The sequence below is a fragment of the Mustela nivalis genome, assembly GCF_964662115.1.
Source record: "Mustela nivalis genome assembly, chromosome: 2".
Taxonomy (NCBI): Eukaryota; Metazoa; Chordata; class Mammalia; order Carnivora; family Mustelidae; genus Mustela; species Mustela nivalis.
The window spans coordinates 48,586,812-48,605,898 of record NC_139021.1 but is presented as its reverse complement, the minus strand read 5'-3'; the positions used below and the strand labels follow the sequence as shown (position 1 = coordinate 48,605,898).

Genomic DNA, 19,087 nt, shown 5'->3' with positions numbered 1-19,087 from the left:
TCCCTTTAAATTGTACAGTTAGATGGAGTTTTTTGGTATATTACATTAATAACCTTTTAAACTTGTGGTAAAATTTCATTATATACATTTTGACCATTTTGAGCATCTTTAAGTGTACAATTCAGTGGCGTTAATTATAGTCACAATGTTGTGCAACCATCACCAGGCATATTTGAATTTTTAAATAATTAACATGTGAAACATTTTAACTCTGGAACACTCTAAAGATGTTCACAAATTCTTAGAACAATTCACCAGTTAATCATCTCTAAAACAGAGTTAAGTTCAAAAAAATGCTTATGTAAGGATAATGGCTAAATCAACAAAGCATGCTGCAGAAGAATCATGGGGGAAGTGTATAAAAGTAAGCAATCCACATGAAATTTTTAGATTAGCTTTCAGGATTAAAAAAAGAAAAGGAAAAAGCATGCAACTCCTGAGGGCAATAGGATTTTTCCATGGAAATATTTTATTATTTTGTGTCACAACAGGTGCAGGAATCTTTGTGTCTCCCAAAGGGGTATTAAAATATTCCTCATTGAACATAGCTGTTTCCCTGAGTATTTGGGCTGCTTGTGCTGTTCTGACTATGATCACTGCTCTCAGTCTCGCAGAGATGGGGACCACCTTCCCTAGAAGTGGAGCACCTTACTATTTCCTCAAAAGATCTCTTGGATCTTCTGTTGCTTTCCTCAGCCTTTGGATCAAACTTTTTACTTATCCCTTAGGAATAGCTACTCAAAGCTTGATAATATCTACCTATCTAATTCAGCCTTTCTATACCAGGTGCCCAGCCCCAGAGTTACTTAAGAAATGTCTAGCTTTGGCTACTTTGTGGTCATTGGGACTTCTTAATGCTCGAGGGGTGCTAACAGTGGCTTGGTTTCAAACTATCAGCATTTTGGTGAAAATGGCTGTCCTCTGCTTCATTTCCCTTACTGGGATTGTTCTGATAGGGATTGGGAAAAAGGAAAATGTGGCCAGGTTTGAGAAAGCTTTCGATGCTGAACTTCCTGGTGTCTCACAGATTGCAGAAGCCTTTCTTCAAGGATTATTTGCATATTCTGGTACATCAGTCCTGATCAACATAGCAGGTAAATTCATCTCTGAACTACTTTTGCAGCAGGCATAAGTTTTGTCTACAACTCTGTAGAGAAAGCTAGAGCTGATTCATTTGGTTTTTTGGAATCAAATTTAATCTTTCTGCACTAGTTGGATGTATCACAGTCATCATTAAGGCTCAGTGTACAATCATTTATATAGAAAATGTGGAATTTAGTATTCCCCAGGTCATGTCCCTTATTTAAAACTTAGAAATTTTATGGGCGCCTGAGTGGCTCAGTGGGTTAAGTCGCTGCCTTCGGCTCAGGTCATGATCTCAGGGTCTTGGAATCGAGTCCCGCATCGGGCTCTCTGCTCGGCAGGGAGCCTGCTTCCCTCTCTCTCTCTCTCTGCCTGCCTCTCAGTGTACTTGTGATTTCTCTCTGTCAAATAAATAAATAGAATCTTAAAAAAAAAAAAAACTTGGAAATTTTATAAAGTTTTCAAAAGAAAATTAAGACCAATCTCAGAATTTACTGCATTTTATTCTAGTATTTTTTCAAAATATTTTAAGTATCAATTATGTAAGAAATATATTAATATAGTCTATTTGTAAAAAAAAGTATCAGATTTTATATATATGTGTGTGTGTATATATATATTTTATATATATATATATATATATATGTGTGTGTGTGTGTGTATACACACACATATACATAGAGAGATTATACTCATAGTATAAGTTCTGAATCATAATTTTTAACAAAATGGTACAAAATAGTAAGAAATCTAAGCTTTCAGGTCAAATATGTGCAGGACCAATGCAGAATCAGACCAAGCAGATGAGGAAGCAGCAAATACATGAATAATACTTTCTCCTCCTCTTCATTACAAAGAACTTTTCATAAGTCCCACAGTATTTCCTTTTCTGATGAGTTTATTTGTGTTTTTCAGGAGAGATAAAGAATCCTGGTGAGAATATTCCCAAATCTCTGATTACTGTCCTTCCCACAGTGGCTGTGATTTACGTATTGGTGAATATATCCTACCTGGCAGTTTTGACCCCTCAGGAAATCATCTCTACAGGTATGAATGTGCCCAGACAAAGAGGAACTAGTCACTACAACTACCTACTCTCAATAAACATGGTCTCCTGTGAACTGTAGATATGTTTGATACACCCATAAGAATACAAACATGATGTGTTCATGCTTTGGTTTTTATAAGGAGAGGAAAAATAGTCATCTAAACAATCTATAAAGAAGGGGCTACATGCTAAGGATGGAGGTCTAAGTGTTGTAGAATGTGAGACAGGAATTAGAAAGAGAAAGAGGAGGAGAACGCCATGGAAGAGAAAGGGGAAAGAGATGAGGAGAAATAGGAGGAATCATATCAAGAAAGCAAAGAAGAGATACTTTGTCAGAAGAATTTCCACCCTTGGGGTACACCCCAATACCTATCCTCAAATTAACTGTTTGGAATAGGCAGTACATTCTTCATTTTGTAGATGGGGAAACTGGAGCTCAGGGAACTAAAGTGATGGACAGAGTTAAGATTCAAAAATGTGTCTCCAACACCATGCACTTCTCATGATAAGAGACTGCACCTTGTCCAGGTTACTGACGGTAATGTGTTGTAAATGTAGACAGCAAGTTGCAAGACCTGATCTTCAAACGAAACACTCTTCTCCGTTCCACTAAGTATGGTGCTCAAAGGTACACACCTAGTAACTGACAGACTCAAACCCAAATCCAAATCCAAATCCAAAACCCGTGTTTTCAACCACCATTCAAAAATGCCTCAATACAAACAAACCAAATCAAAGCAGTACCACCACTAGCAGGGCCTATTAGCAATGCAAGTAATAGTATGAATACATATTAATATATATGGGATAATAAGTTACATTAAAAAATAATCACATAAGAGACACACACAGATGTGACTAAACAGGGATACAACAAAAGGTTAATAGTAAGTGGTGTCACAGTTTTACTTCCTTTTTTATATTGTTCATATTTTCCATGATTAGCATGTTGTACTTAGGATCAGAAAAAATATCATTTTTCCAATGTCAAATAATATTTCCACAAAATCAAGTAATAAATTTTTATGAAAATGTCAAGTCTTTAAGAAAATGCTAAATTGGGACACCTGGATGGCTCAGTCAGTTAAGCATCTGCGTTGGCCTCAGGTCATGGTCCCAGAGTTCTGGGATCGAGTCCCGAATAGGGCTCCTTGCTCATTGAGGAGGCTGCTTCTTCCTCTCCTCCCCACTCTTTCTCATTCTCTCTCTCTCTCAAATAAATAAAAAATCTTTTTTAAAAAGAAGTAAGGAAAATGGTAATTCTATTCACTTTTAAAAGGCAGAGGAGTATTTGAAATACATCCAAAAAATTCCACCAAATCTTAATTTTAAAAAAATAGTTACTCTTGAAAGAAGTTATCTAGAAAGTTCATTTACTGAGAACAACTCAGTCTTTATTCTCGAGGAAATCAAGTAATATAGCAGCAAAAATACATAAACTACAAAAATGTTGTATAGACAGGCACAGAAGTGTACAACCATGTACAAACACACTGTGTGGTTTGGGAGGAGCTGTGACTACAACCAAGACAGTGGGGCGCTTCCGTAACTAGAATTCATCCGCAGCGGAGGGGTTTTTAAGGCAAAGGCCACAAAGAGGATCAGTCTGATGTGCAAAGCCTTTACAAAAATAAGAAGCTTTGAAATTTATTTTGAAAAAACTATACAAGTTTCAAAAAGTCAAAAGGTGGCCTTATGTATCTTCTCTGACACTAGTACAAAAATGTTATGTTGCTTCTAAAAGGAAAATACAAATTTTTTAAAGATTTTATTTATTTATTTGACAGAGATCACAAGTAGGCAGAGAGGCAGACGGAAAGAGAGTGGGGAAGCTGGCCCCAGCCAAGCAGAGAGCCCAATGCGGGGCTTGATCCCAGGAGCTTGGGATCATGACCTGAGCGGAAAGCAGAGGTCACTGAGCCACCGAGACACCCCGGAAAATACATATTTTAAGAAGTAAACATTAACAGGTTACCATTACACTTTTCCACAATTTGGTCTCACAGGAATATAGAAACACACTAAAGGAGATTTTTTTTCTTAACTATTAAAATGAGGGACAGAACTGTATCAGTTATTTGTCTTAATGAAGCATGTAATATTTACCCCATTGAATATCTTTTCCTTTTTTACTTTTCATCATAGTACTTATGGCTGTATCATTTATCTATTGTTGCAAAATAAGCCTGCCCAAAATGCACCGCCTCACAACCATCACTTATTTGGTTCACAGTTCTACAAGCTGGCAACTTGTGCTGGGCTCAGCAAGGCAGTTCTGGTTGCCTGCTAGAGTCATACATGTGTCTGCAGCCCCCTGCAGTTTAGATAAACAGCTATATCTAGGTTAGCCACGCTTTCCTCTTTGGGGGGGGGGGGGGAGATGGGGCTAAGATGGTAGGACAGTTTGAGTCATTTGAGAGGCAAATGCCAGGGGCACCTAGCTGGCTCAGTCAGTAGAGCGCGCAATTCTTGATATTGGGCTTGTGAGTTCAAGCCCCACATTGCGTGTACAGATTATTCAAAAATTAATCTTAGGGGTGCCTAGGTGGCTTAGTTTGTTAAGCATCTGCTTTCCAATTAGGTCATGTTCCCGGGGTCCTGGGATCAGGCTGCACTCTCAGTGGGCAGTCTGCTTCTCCCTCTCCCTACCCCTGCTCATGTGCACGCATGCACACGCTCTCTCAAATCAATAAATAAAATCTTTTTTAAAACAAATAAAATCTTAAGAAAGAAAGTCAACACAGTTAAAAGACAGAGAGAGAAGCAAATGCCAATAAATAATTAAATGTGCAAGAACTTTATTTTAAAAAAATGCTTGCATTAGAGAAACCAAGAAGGAAGCCAGGTAAGGCTTGAGAGCCATGGGACCACAATGCAAGCTGGACTCAAAGTGAAGCTAAAAAATAAAAGGGAAAGATAGGTAAAAACACCATAGATTGATAGGTAGTAAAGGGAAGGTTTGGCACATCTGCCAGGGGGCCCTTTAGCCAAAGTTGGCCATCAGAAACATGAGTACCTCTTGGTGTCTCTACCTCACAGTCATTAGCTGGGAACAACCTGTAACAGCATGCCTTTGGCAAAAATACCACAACGGATTTCATTGTGCCAGTGTTGTGCTGGGGCCTGAGATCAGTGAAGCTCCCTGCATTTGGAAGTCTGTAAGGTGCACTTTCATGGCTCCAGAGTTACTATGGCTTGTCTCTGACAGAATTCAATGAGTTTGTTAGACGGTCCTAAGTAGTGTCCCAAGAGAATAAACCGAAGTCTGTGATACCTCTCAAGGTGTAGGCTCAGAGCTGGCAAACCACTATTTTGAATGCATTTTATTGGCCAAAATAGACCACTGGGCCAGTTCATATTCAAGAATTGATAAGGAAATGCACTCCCTCTTAGAAAGAGGGGCAAAATCTTATTACAAAGAGTACAGATGTAAGAAGTAAAGAATTACTGCCATATTTGAAATGAAGCAAAAGTGACTGACTTTTCTGAAAAAATCTTTTAGATGCTGTTGCTGTCACCTGGATGGACAAAGTAATCCCTTCCATGCAATGGGTCATTTCGTTTGGGATTTCAACTTCAATAGTTAGCAACATGTGTTGTACAATACTTTCAGCCTCAAGACTGTTCTACACAGCAAGCCAAGAAGGACAACTGCCTTTGATCTTCTCTATGCTCAATAACTACTTCAGTCCAACTGTTGCTATCACCCAGATAATCATTTTAGCTTCTTTTCTTATTATATCCTCAGATTTAATCAATTTAATAAAATATTCAGGATTAGCAACCTGGGTTTTAAGAGGGCTGTATATGATAGGTTTACTTAAACTAAGGTACCAGGAACCCAATCTACCTAGACCTTATAAGGTAAATAAAGATAAAAATGCTAATATTAAATATCTACTCTCTATCTAGAATATAATTTTTTTTAATCTACAGGGGATGCTCCTAACCAATCGTTGTTTTTATAAAACATCTGATCTGGACCTGCATGTCCCAGTTTACTGATGTATAATTGGCTGTATTGAGCTACTTTTTGGCTTGATTTTTAAGGAGTAAAAGGTCAAAATTGATTCTCTAGAAGGAAAATAATGTTATCATTTATTTTCATCTTCTAGGAACTACATAATAATGCTTTGGGGGTGGGGAATATTGGCCCAATTCAAAATCACCCTTCAGTGCTCATCCCAGCATAGGTGATGTGGCATTCCATTTTTTATTATGTCCTTGATAGAGTCCTTGTTTTCTATAAGATATTAATCTAAGCATCAGTTTGGGTGATTATAAAATTGTGAACCTGAACTTAAAATAAAAGCACAGTCTTCTAGTTAATGCCAGTAGAGCCACTGCAGGCTCCTAGAGTACCTTTGTGCAAAATATAAAAAAGCATCCCTTCTTCTAGGTGGACATAGCTCCATGTCCAGGCACAGAGCCTAGTGAGCAGAAAACACAAGCCAGATATCAGCTCCCTTCTGTCCCCTTACATGGGAATACCTGTGTAATGTAGTAACAACCTAAGCAATCATATGCATAATAAATAATCAGACTCATTCAAAAAAGACCATTCTGCCGATAGTATAGAGAATGAATTAGGAAGAAGCATGAGTAGATTCAGGCCAAAGAGGCTGCAGAGGTTCACTTAGTCAACCTGCTTATCCAAGAGAATTCCAAAATTCAGAGATTACATAATTATCCTAGGTAAAGATTATATCCCGTAAGGACTTATTTAGGAAATTTTTTCTGATCTTAGCATCATATTTGGGTCTCTCCTAACTAACAGATTTTGCTTATACTTTATGATGACCTGCTCTCAGAATCTATATGAGGCTTTGTGGCATGCATTTTGTGAACCAAATTCATTATGGGTGTTTATTTCCCTCTTTCTCTTTCTTATTTTCATCTATTTTGCCTTAGTATAATGCAAGCCATACCTTGCTATGATGTAAATCCTAAGAGGTTTCAAATAGTCTGGTTTATTCTTTAATCATATCATAAATATAATCAAAATAGTCCATTTAGATACTTTCTGGCTGTAGGGACTATGTGGAAAGTAAAACAAGAGTCCCATATTTCATACCAGTGACCATAATAACCACTTGAGTGTGCTTTTTAAAATATGAATTCCCAGACTCACACCAGGTGATTCTAATTCAGTAGGTGTCAGTTGGGCCCTAGAAATCTATATGTTTATCAAGTATCTTGGGGGTTCTTATCCAGAGAGGTCCACTGGCCATATTTAAGAAACACTGGTCTAGATAATCCTGACTTTCTTTTCCTCAAAATGGCTCCTTCTTTAGCTATGCCTCCTGTTGAAAAAAGTGAATGATAATATCTTGGATTCGAGTCATCCATTTGTTCAACAAATATGCAGTAACTATCTGCTGTGTTTCAGGCACTCTACTCGGCAGTTCAGAGAAATAAAAATAAATTTTTCAATCAAGAATCTTCTTAGCTTCACAGAAGTTTAAGAAATGTGTACAAATCACTGTTACAAAGTTAATTAAGAAATGCCATTTTGTTGAGCACATGCTACTGAAGTACCCTTTACACAATTCTCAAGAAGACTTCAGAAGATCAGCATTAGATAAAACTTCATTTTGCAAATGGGTCTGAGAGGACCCATTTCCCCCCCAACATCAGCTTAATATTTAAATGGCAATAACACAGATATATCATAAATATTTTATTAAAAACCCCTCAACACATTTCTCTTGTAGCAGGCACCAGCCCACCATGTAGCTTCCTTCAGTTGAAACAAGGTGCAGGGTCCCAAGGGTCTCACTGTGCAGTGACAGTGACCATGGCCGCTAGTGGTGAAAGCCCCACAGGACTGGCAGTTCAGGACCTTCTCCTGGCTCCTTTCTGGAAATGGTTCTGAGGACCAGATTAATAAAATAGCCCAAAATGATACAACTAGACAGTGGCACTAAGGTCCTTGAAGAGGAACCTTCTTTATTTGTCCTAATACCTCTATATCCCTAGTATAGCAAATGGCACATAGGAATTCAGTGACTATTTCTTGAAGGAATGAGCAATTAAGATAGCAGAGTTTGGGGGTGCCTCAGTGGCTCAGTTGGTTAAGCATCTGACTTTTCAGCTCAGGTCAAGATCTGGGGGTCCTGGGATCAGTCTCCGCTCTCAGCGGGAAGTCTGTTTCCGCCCTCTCCTCCTTCTGACCCTTTCCTGATTCATAGTCTCTCTCTCTCTTTCTCTCTCTCTCAAATAAATAACGTATTTAAAAAAAAAAAAAAAAGTAAAGCTTGCATTTCCAACCAGACTTTTCTGATTCCAGTCTTTCTGTTGTTTTTATTAGCTATTAGTGCTTCTCCAGGAAAAACTGGCACATGCCCGATTAAAGAAACATTATAACTAAATATTACAGTTATGCTGTGCATGGCTGGTTTCCAAATTCCCAAAACAAAGCAAACTTCAATGATTAATACCAGTATGACAGAGTCAATTTTTTATTTTTTGACAAAGATTTCTTATATCTTTTTTCCTATGCCAAAAAATAAAGTACTGATTTTAGCAAATAATTGACAATACCTGATCAATAGAGTAGGTGATCATAAGAACTATGGAATAAATATAAATAAATAAATACAGTTCCACCTTTTTACAATTATTTAGTCTGCCACTGACTTACTTTCTATAATACAATACTGAGACTGTCTCCTTAAATACATGTGAAAATATATTTGCACTTTTCTCCCTGGTGTTTAGAAACATTTGTTCCAAATAGAAAGGGAATGTTCTTATATTGTTTATAGAAACTTTTGAGGAAAAAGTCATCGCTAATTTTCTTTTCTTTTTTTTTTTAACTTTCAGGTGCATTTGCCATTTGTATTGGGATCCATAGCTATATCTTTGTTTCTAATTTTGACACCAATGATTCAGTCTCCTAAAGTAGAGTATTTATATGGGTTTATCTTTATTTTTAGTGGACTTCTATGTTACTGGATTCATGTTCACATTAATCAACATTATGTTTGTTTTGACAAAGTCACTTGTTATTTACAATTACTATTTAATGTTTCACCACCTGAAGACCAGGATCATGGTATTTCAACAGGAGAAAAACATCTCGAAGAAATTGTTTTGTAAATAAGAAACCCTAAATGGTTAATGAATGGGTACATTTTTAAAGACAATCTTTGCTTTCAAGTGTATACACTCAAGTATACACAAGACTTCCCTCCTCCTGCCCAATCCCCAACTATATCGAATCCAACCCCCAGCTACATATTCAAATTCTTTACAATTCAAATTCTTTTACTTGTAATTGAAGCCCGAGTTCCTAGTACACTATATGTTTTTTACCACTTTCTTTCAGGTTAAAAATTTTAAATGAAAACACACACATACACCCAACAGATTAAAAGGTATAATAGGCCTACTTCTGTGTATAGAAGGAAATTAATATGCACCTGAAATTAATATAATGCTATGTGTCACTTGAAATTAATATAATGTTATATGTTAATTACATCTCAAACAAACAAACAAAATCAAAGAGTCATTGTCAGGAAGACAAGATCATGGGTGAACAGTGCCTAGCAGATATTAAGATGCACCTGCAAAAAAAAAAAAAGGCAATATTCTAAGTCTGAAATTTATATTAATAAAACTACATACTGCTTCCTACTCACCGGTCTAAACTCTCCACAGTGATACCAATTAAAAGAATGTATTTTACTTCCAAATCCTGTGTTCATCTTTGAAAAGTGTAACAGACTCAATCATGACCTTCAAAAATTTGAAATAGAACTGCCATATGACCTAGCAATCCCACTTCTGAGCATTTATCAGAAAGAATCAAAATCAGGATCAGGAAGAGATATTAGCACTCTTATGTTCATTAAAACACTGGAAAATGTGGAAACAACATAAATGCCCACTGATATATGAATGGATTAAAAAAAGTGGTATGTGCAGAGAACGGAATATTATTCAGTCCTTAAAAAAAAGAAGGGAGTCCTGCACCATTTTATATTCCCACCAACAGGACACAATGGTTTCAATTTCTCCACATCTCCAACATTTGTTGTCTGTTCTTTTTTTATATATAGCTATCATAACAGGTGTGATGTGATCTCTCATGTGGCTTTGATATGCATCTCACTGACAATCGGTGACATTGAGCATCTTTTCATATACCTAATTGTCACTTGCATGTCTTCCCCCTTTTAGGTCCTTTGCCCTTTTTTTTTTAACAGGTTGTTATTTCACTATTGAGTAAGATGATTTCCTTAATATAGTTTAGATATTAATCTCTTATCAGATAGATGGTTTGCAAATATTTCCCCCATACCAAAGGTTGTCTTTTCACACTATTTCTTACTTCCTTTGCTGTGCAGAAACTTTTAGTTTGATGTAGGCCCACTTACTTTCGCTTTTGTTTCTGTGCTTTCGGTTCATATTCATGAAATTGTTGTCAAAACCAATGTCATGAGGATTTTCCCTTATGTTTTTTCTAGGAATTTTGTATTTACAGGTCTTACGTATAAGTCTTTAATCTACTTTGATTTTTTTTTAAAGATTTTATTTATTTATTTATTTGACAGAGAGAAATCACAAGTAGATGGAGAGGCAGGCAGAGAGAGAGGGAAGCAGGCTCCCTGCCGAGCAGAGAGCCTGATGCAGGACTCGATCCCAGGACCCTGAGATCATGACCTGAGCCGAAGGCAGCGGCTTAACCCACTGAGCCACCCAGGCACCCTAATCAGTGTTTTATATCTTCAGTGTGCAAGTCCTTCACATCCTTGGCTAAATTTTTTCCTAAGCATTTTATTATTTAAGATGCTATTGAAATTGAGATAGTTTTCTCATTTCCTTTGCAATTAGTTGGTTATTAGTGTACTGAAACACAACGGATTTTGTATCCTGAAGCTTTTCCAAATTCAATTATCAGTTCTAACAGTTTTTTGGTAGAGCCTTTACGGTTTTCAACATTTAAGATCATGTCAGGTGCAAAGAGAAACTATTGTACTTCTTCCTTTCCAATCTGCATGTTTTTTGGTTTTTTTTGTTTTCTGTTTTTTGTTTTGTTTTTTTTTTTTCTTGGCTAACTGCTCTGGCTAGCACTTCCAATAACGTGTTGAATAGAAGTGGTAATATTGGACATCTCTTGTTCTTTTCCTGATCTTAGTAGAAAAGCTTTGGTTTTTAATCATTGAGTATAATATTAACTGTGAACTTGTCAGATATAGCCTTCATATTTAGGTAATCTCTCTTGATTCCTACTTTTTAGCATAGTGTTGAATTTTATACTTATTTTTTGCATCTATTGAGATGATCATCTTTGCATTCCAGGGATAAATCCTACTTGGTTGAAGTGGGTTATCCTCTTAAGTTGCTGTTGAATTAAGCTTACTAGTATTTTGTTAAGAATATTTGCATCTGGGGGGGCGCCTGGGTGGCTCAGTGGGTTAAGGCCTCTGCCTTCAGCTCGGGTCATGGTCCCAGGGTTCTGGGATCAAGCCCTGCATTGGGCTCTCTGCTCAGTGGGGAACCTGCTTCCCCACCCCCCTGCCTGCCTCTCTGCCTATGTGTGATCTCTGTCTGTCAAATAAATAAATAAAATATTAAAAAAAGAAAAGAAAAAAAAAGAATATTTGCATCTGGGGTGCCTGGTTGGCTCAGTGCGTTAAGTCTCTGCCTTCAGCTCAGGTCTTGATCTCAGGGCCCTGGGGTCAAGCCCCGCATTGGGCTCTCTGCTCAGTGGGGAACCTGCTTCCCCCCCCCCCCCCCGCCTGCCTCTCTGCCTATTTGTGATCTCTGTCAAATAAATAAATAAAATCTTTTAAAAAAAATTTCTATCTATGTTCATCAGGGATATTGGCCTATAGTTTTCTTTTGTTGTGGTTTCTTGTCTGGTTTTGGTATCAGGTTAATGGTCTCACAAAATAAGTCTGCAAATGTTCCCTCCTCTTTGACTTTTCTGAACAGATTTAGAATTGGCATTAATTCTTTAAATGTTCGGTAGAATGCTTTGGTGAAGTCATCTAATCCTGGGTCTTTCTTTGTTGGGAGGTTTTGATTACTGATTCAATCTCCATACTAGTTATAGCTCCTTTCAGATTTTCTATTTACTCATGATTCAGTCTTGGCAAGTTGTATATTTCTAGGAACCTATCCATTTCTCTAGGTTATCCAGTTTCATGGTGTATCATTGTTATACTGGTCTCACAGTTCTTTGTATTTCTTTAGTAACAGTTATAATGTCTCCTTTTTCACTTCTGATTTTACTTGTCTTCTCTCTTGCTTAATCAAAAGGAAGGGTTTTAATTTTGTTTGTTTTCAAAAATCCAACTCTTAGTTTCATTGACTTCTTCTAGTTTTTCTAGTTTTTTATTTCTGTCCTGGACTACAAGGTTTCTGCTGAAAAATCTGCTCAATAACCTGTTGGTGATTGCCTTGTATGATTTTTCTTTTCTCTTATTGGTTTTAAAACTATCTATTGGTCTTTAATTTTAGACAGTTTTATTATATATATCTTGGAGAAGATCATTTTGGATTGAAATTGTGGGGTATACATTTAGATGGACATTGGATGTGGACTTAATGTTGAAGTATTTTCCCAGATTTAAGAAGTTCTCAGCCATTACTTCTTTATATAAGCTTTTCTGTCCCCTTCATCTTTTGCCCTAGACTTTAATAATTCATAGATTACTTCTCTAATGATATCCTCTAGTTCACAGAGATTTTCTTTGCTCTTTTTCATCCTTTTCTCTTCATTCTCCTCGAAGTGGGTAATTTCAAAAGACCTATATTTTATACTCTCTCTTCTGATTGACCTATTCTGTTGCTGATACTTTCCATTGTTTTTTTATTTGTTTCACTCATTGTATTCTTTGGCTCCAGAATTTGTTTGGTGTTTTCAGTGATTTCTATCTATATGTTAAACCTTTCATTTTATTGATTTATTGTTTTCTTGATTTCATTAAACTGGTTTTTTTTATTATAGCTCATTAAGCTTTCTTAAAGCTGCTATTTTGAGGGCACCTGAGTGGCTCACTCAGCTAAGTTTCTACCTTTGCCTCAGGTCATGATCCCAGCATCCTAAGATAGATGGTCTCACAAAATAAGACCCCTGCTGCTCAGCAGGGGGTCTGCTTCTCCCTCACCTGCTCTCCTTGATCATTCTTTCTCTCTCTCTCTCTCTCAAATAAATAAATAAAATCTTTTTTTTAAAAACTGCTATTATGAATTCTGTATCAGGCAAATCACAGATCTCTAATCTTTGGATTACTGGAACATTATTGTACTCCTCTGGTGGTATCATATTTCCTTCATTTTTCATGTTCTTTAAAATAAAGTTTGATTTACTGCTTTTGGATTTAAAGGAGTCACCTCCCTCAGTCTTTATTGACTGGTTAGGGAGAGAAATACCTTGTCAGCCCTACTACAGATTCTCTGAGATTTTCTCAGCCCTTCTCTACAGGTACACCTGTTCCATACTTCTAACTCCCTCTTATGACAGAATTCTTAAGCTTGTATGCATTTTTTGATCCTGAAAAGCCAGGTTGTGTGCTAACAGTCTCCTCTTTGCTTTCTCTAGCATGAAGCTGAGTGCTCAAGTTTGTGGTTTCTCCCAGCCCCACGTATTTGAACCAGCTTTCTGCACACACTCCCCAGCTGTCCGAAAAAGCTCTCTCTTCACCCACAAGAACATGGCCAGGGAGCCAGCCAAGGCGTGGGATTGTATATAGATCAAGTGCACAGAGCACTAAGAGCACTCTGTTAGTGAGTTGGGGGATTCCCAGCAGCTCATGGAAGGAAGGCTTGAAGGAGACTGTGATGTGGTTAGCAGGATCCACATTCCTTTGATTTGTTCCATTCTGGACCCTGGCTGCTGTTCTCCCAGCCACTCACCTCTCCCCATCATTCTGCCCACAACTCAGTACCTGGATATGGCAAGAGTTAAGTGGGCCTCTTTAGCAGTATCTTGAAGCTAAACATTCACTTATACTTTGACTTCCTCCTTTGGGAGAAATCACAGATCGAGAAGGCCTGAGCTGTGCTGTACTGGGGAAGGGATGATGTGGGTAAAGTCAAGCTATCCATCTTACCTTCTTAAAATGTGTCCAATCTCAAAATTTTTGTTCCTGCAGTATGCTAGAACTTCACTACTGGACTCCTGGACTTGCACAAAGGTTCTGTCATCTGTGAATGACTGCAACATCAGTGTTCTTTGAGGGAAAGATGGTAGAAAACTCCAGTTCCACCATTTTCATGACAACACTCTCCTTTTGATGCGTTACAATGTTCTCTAACATGTTAGCCACAGATCAGAGTTTAGCTCCAGCTCTAGCTCCTCTCAGATGGCCCAGCATTCAGTATTTCTAAGCTATTGTATTCTCATCAAAGAGGCTCATATTAGGATCAGGGATATTGCACTGAGACACCAAAACAAAATATAATTTCACTGCTTCTTGAAAAATTAATTCTCCCCAGACATGATAAGCATTCAAAAAAAAAAAAAATGTTCAAATAAGCTCATGATGTTCTCAAGGTCACTTTCTTTTTTATGATATGTTATAGTGAAGCCACTTTCAAAGGTTATATATGAAGCTATTTTTTAATAAATGGCCTTTATTTTTTCACAAGAGAGCTAAAATAGTGAAAATCCCCAAATGTAAGATTACTGCACTTACCTTGGTGGCTAATTTACTTTACTGGTTTACTTACTGGTTAACATTTCCTACCTAATAGTCCTGACTCCAAAGGAAATCATGTCCTCAGGTATGGCTACATAGAACCAGGGAAGATACTGCCCCTTCTCCTGAAGAAAATGGGTCTCTAATACACAGTATATCTCTTTGCATACCTTAAGAAAAATATGCTGCATTGGTTCACATCTGGTTTATCTGTTTATTTAAAAATAAACATTTAAAAGTTATAAGCAATCTTTAATTTTGAGGATCTCCTAAAAGGTAAAGTCTAGGGACGCCTGGATGGTTCAGCTGGTTAAGCGGCTGCCTTCGGCTCAGGTCATGATACCAGCATCCTGGGATCAAGTCCCACATCTGGCTCCTTGCTCAGCAGGGAGCCTGCTTCTCCCTCTGCCTCTGCCTGTAACTCTCTCTGACAAATAAATAAATAAAATCTTTAAAAAAAAAAAAAAAGGTAAAGTCTAGCAGCAAAAATATGGAAAGCATCAAGAACAGGAATAGAAAAAAGGCAGAATACAATAAATTAAGTTGAACAGAATAGAAAATATAAATCCAGAGGAGAGTTACATAAAACATAATAACACAAGCAATACTAAGACATATTTAATTTTTAAATCTAGTACCTCTAGATACTTTATGTATATATATTGTCTTTAACTGTCAAAATAACTTTGAAAGATAGGCATTACTAACCATTATTTTAAAAGTAAAGAAACAGGATCAGAGAAAGTTCAATCAGTTGAATGAACTTACAGAGGCAGTAAGTGATAAGGCCTAAATTAAAAAAAGTTTTTCTGAATTGAAATCCTATAATTTTTCTACATAGAATATGTGTAAAAATAGATTTCCAGATTATTTTTATTTGCAAACCAGAATACATGGCATTAAGACAATTGGTTGACAAGGATAAAATAAAAATGGATTCCCAACTCACATCACGTATCATTAAAAAAAAAAAAAAAAAAGCAAGGTGCTAGGCCTAAATGCAAAAAGTATACATTTTAAATTTAGAAATACTTAAGAGAAGTAGTTTAATGCATCAAAACAGGGATCAGCTAACTAAATATGAAAAGTACAAGTCATAAAAAAAAAAGATCTGGATTACACAGCATTTAAATTTTAAAATTTCCAAAAAAATACATTTTAAAATTTTCAAGAAGAACACATACTATAAACATAGTAAAAATGCAAGCCACAGGCTAGCAAGTTTGTGATTAAAACCAAAACAGATTATGTGATGGCAGCAAAATGGCAGAATAGGCAGCTCCAAGCTCTCACTCTCTTACAGAAATACCAAAAACAAGCAGAAACTATCAGACCCAATAAGATACTCATTTATTTGTCCCCAAAAGATAAAATCCTGTAGTTGATATTGTGAAAAGATCAGCTGAAGGTGAAATTCTCTTCTTATGTCCCGTGGTTGGGAATATTTATCTGCCAATTACTAACCTTTTCCTTCCACAGAAACATCACCACCACCTCTACTACTCTACCCCAAGCAACATCCATCATTCGTCACCACCTGACATATTATCCGTGTATTTATTTGTTCACTTATCTCTCCTCTAAGATACAAAATACTATGTCCTGATTAGAATACAAAAGGTTTTTGTCTGTTTCAATCCTTCATATAGTAGGTGCTAGATAAATATTTGCTGCATTTTAGGGGGTTCCAGAGACTTTGAGGCTGATCAAGGAAAGAGATAAGATCAGGACATGGTGGTAGGAGACACAAGCTTTATTTGGATACCACTTTAACTGGTTTGGATGTAGAGGAAAACACTCACAGCATGAGACTTCTCAGAGGCCTTGGAAAGCCACCAACCAAAAGGGGAGGGCAACAAGGGAATTCCTGGGGGAAAGGAGATTCCAGTTGGAAGGTTTGCATATCTAGGTGTTATCACTCAGCAGCAAGTAGGCAGACTCTGAGTCAGAGAGCCCCCAAAGGCAGCAGTGGCTTGGGATCTTAATTGTCCTGGGCTTACCTTATCTATTAAGCAAAGTTTACAGGTGAAGCACAGTTTTGTGCGATATGCAAAGCAAGCAAGTTCTAAATGGCTAAAAATATGTTTATTTGGACTATGCTTAAAACAATTGGGTGTGTAAAAAAAAAAAAAAAACAATTGGAAGTGTAAAAGTTTGAGCTAATGAGTCTCAGTCTGCTGTGAAGAAGTATACAACCCTGGGTCCAACCTAGGGTCTAATATACATCTTAGCCTCATTACATGTTATGCATGAAATGAACAAAACATCAAAACAAATAAAATACAAGTTAATTTCTCCATAACCAATTCTGCCACAAAATTAACAAATGAATAAATGTTTGAATTAATGAATACATATTAGGTGGACTAAAGCCTGTAGATTAAGAAAAATAGGGGAAAAATAGTAGCCTACATACATTTAATACTAGATGGGTTTGTATAAACACCCATGGCCAGTATAGATATATAAATTAATCCTAATATGTGAAACAATCCAATAGATATTTCACATATACGGTCTCATTCAGTACTATGTTGCTGATTCTGCAATATGAAATTATTATCCTCATTTTATAGATGAAGAAATGTGAATTCCAAAAAAATAACACAACTTGCTAAAAACCATGCCACTAGTAAGTGACAGAGTGGTATTCAAATCTTTGCTCACTTGAATGCAAGTTTACATTTTTTCCATTAAACTACAATTTCTTCTCTTGGTACTCATCTACAAAGTATTCCTTCAGAGTTAAATAATATCAGTGTTACACCCGCAGAGGAGATTTCTCTTCCCAGAACTTTTGAAATCTTCCTTTCTTAATTAGCTGTGACTAACTTGTTCACTGGCATATGTGATCTTTTAAAAAATAATTAACGTGAGACACACTTTAACTTAAAATTTTGTTGAGTTCCATGAAAGATTAGGTTGGGATTCTTATTGTGATGGAATTTTATTTGGAAGTATATTTCGAAAGAACTGACATCTTTAGAATGATGATTATAGCTTTCTCTAGATTAAACTTTTTGGGAGGAATGGGTCCTTCCATAAACTTCAGTTTTCTCCATAAAATTCTGCACACTTCCTGTTATATTTACTCCATAATCATTTATAATGTTTGTTGCTATGTCAATTTAGAAAATCCAAGAGACTATAGAAAGAAAATCATATCATCTGCAAATAAAAGCAGTTTATTTATTCTTAAAAATTTTTTTTAAGATTTTTATTCATTTTATGGAGACAGAGACAGTGAGATAGGGAATACAAGCAGGAGAAGTGACTCCTTGCTCAGCAGGCGCTACCTCCCAGGACCCTGGGATTATGACCTGAGCCAAAGGCAGATGTTTAACAACAGAGCCACCCAGGCGCCCCCCTTCTTTTTAAATTCTTAAAATTAAAGAAAAATCATTTTTCTTTCTTATAACATTGGTTCAAGTTCATTTTCAAAGAGAAGGAATCCTTATATCCTTATCTTGCTCATGACTCCCATGAGAATACTTCTATGTGTTTATATTAAAGATGATGTTTGCTGTAGGTGGTTGGAAAATGCCCATTATTTAATTAAAGCATCATCATCTTTTCTCAATTTGCTAAGATTTTCCTTTATTATGACATAATATTGAACCTATCTTTTGCTTCTTTTATGATAATTACAATTTCTTCTTTAATCAATGAATTTAGGGTATGTTTTTATCTTTTTCTAGCTTAACTTTCTCTTTTTTCTGTCAATCTACATAACAGTTAATCAATTTTGTTTATCTTTTCAAAAACCCAGCTCTTTTTTTTTGTTGGGGGGTTTCCGGTTTGTTTGTTTTTGTTTTTCTACTGCTTTTCTGGTCTTTATGTGTTTTTCTTCAGGAGCCCATAAGCTCTTGCTCCCTCTGGTGTCTGACTTCCACTAGGGGCCAGGTCAAAGAAGGATGCTCTATTGTTCTTCCTGTGGAAAAGCCTCAAATACTTCTCCCAATTTAGCAGAGCTGTGATGGGCATGCAGCTAGCCATTCTTCCTGCTTCCTGTGTCCTTATCTCATGAACTATGGTCATTCCTTTGGTGCTCCATGTAAGCTGAGACATAAACCAGCCCCTCCAACAGCTCCCAGATAGGTCAAAGCCTTTGTGGCATACTCTACTTTTCTCTCTGAAAGAGACCAAGGTGATCTCTTTAGGTGCTGAACTGTGTGGCTTCTAGGTAGTTATAGAAGAGACAACAGTTTCTCTTGAGCCTGCAGCGTCTCAGTTGCCTTCAGCTCAAAATAGCACACATGCCAAAATGGTGCATTTTGGGGACATTTGTTCTACATCCCTT

At 36.7% G+C, this 19,087-nt stretch overlaps 1 protein-coding gene across 5 annotated transcripts; it reads left to right on the top strand.

Moving 5' to 3' along the window:
* Positions 1–378: 378 nt before the first annotated feature.
* SLC7A13 (solute carrier family 7 member 13) lies at positions 379–9,831 on the top strand. Of its 5 annotated transcripts, none has more exons than XM_082722631.1 (5): positions 379–520; positions 1,028–1,094; positions 1,999–2,130; positions 5,634–5,995; positions 8,957–9,831. In XM_082722631.1, exons 1-5 carry the CDS (start codon positions 428–430, stop codon positions 9,230–9,232), a joined length of 930 nt encoding a protein of 309 aa, XP_082578757.1. In that variant the 5' UTR covers positions 379–427; the 3' UTR covers positions 9,233–9,831. The 5 variants fall into 5 exon arrangements, with proteins under 5 accessions (XP_082578757.1, XP_082578755.1, XP_082578759.1 ...); XM_082722633.1 differs by having other exon boundaries at positions 380–491; XM_082722630.1 differs by having other exon boundaries at positions 381–491; positions 957–1,094.
* The last annotated feature ends 9,256 nt before the right edge of the window (positions 9,832–19,087 follow it).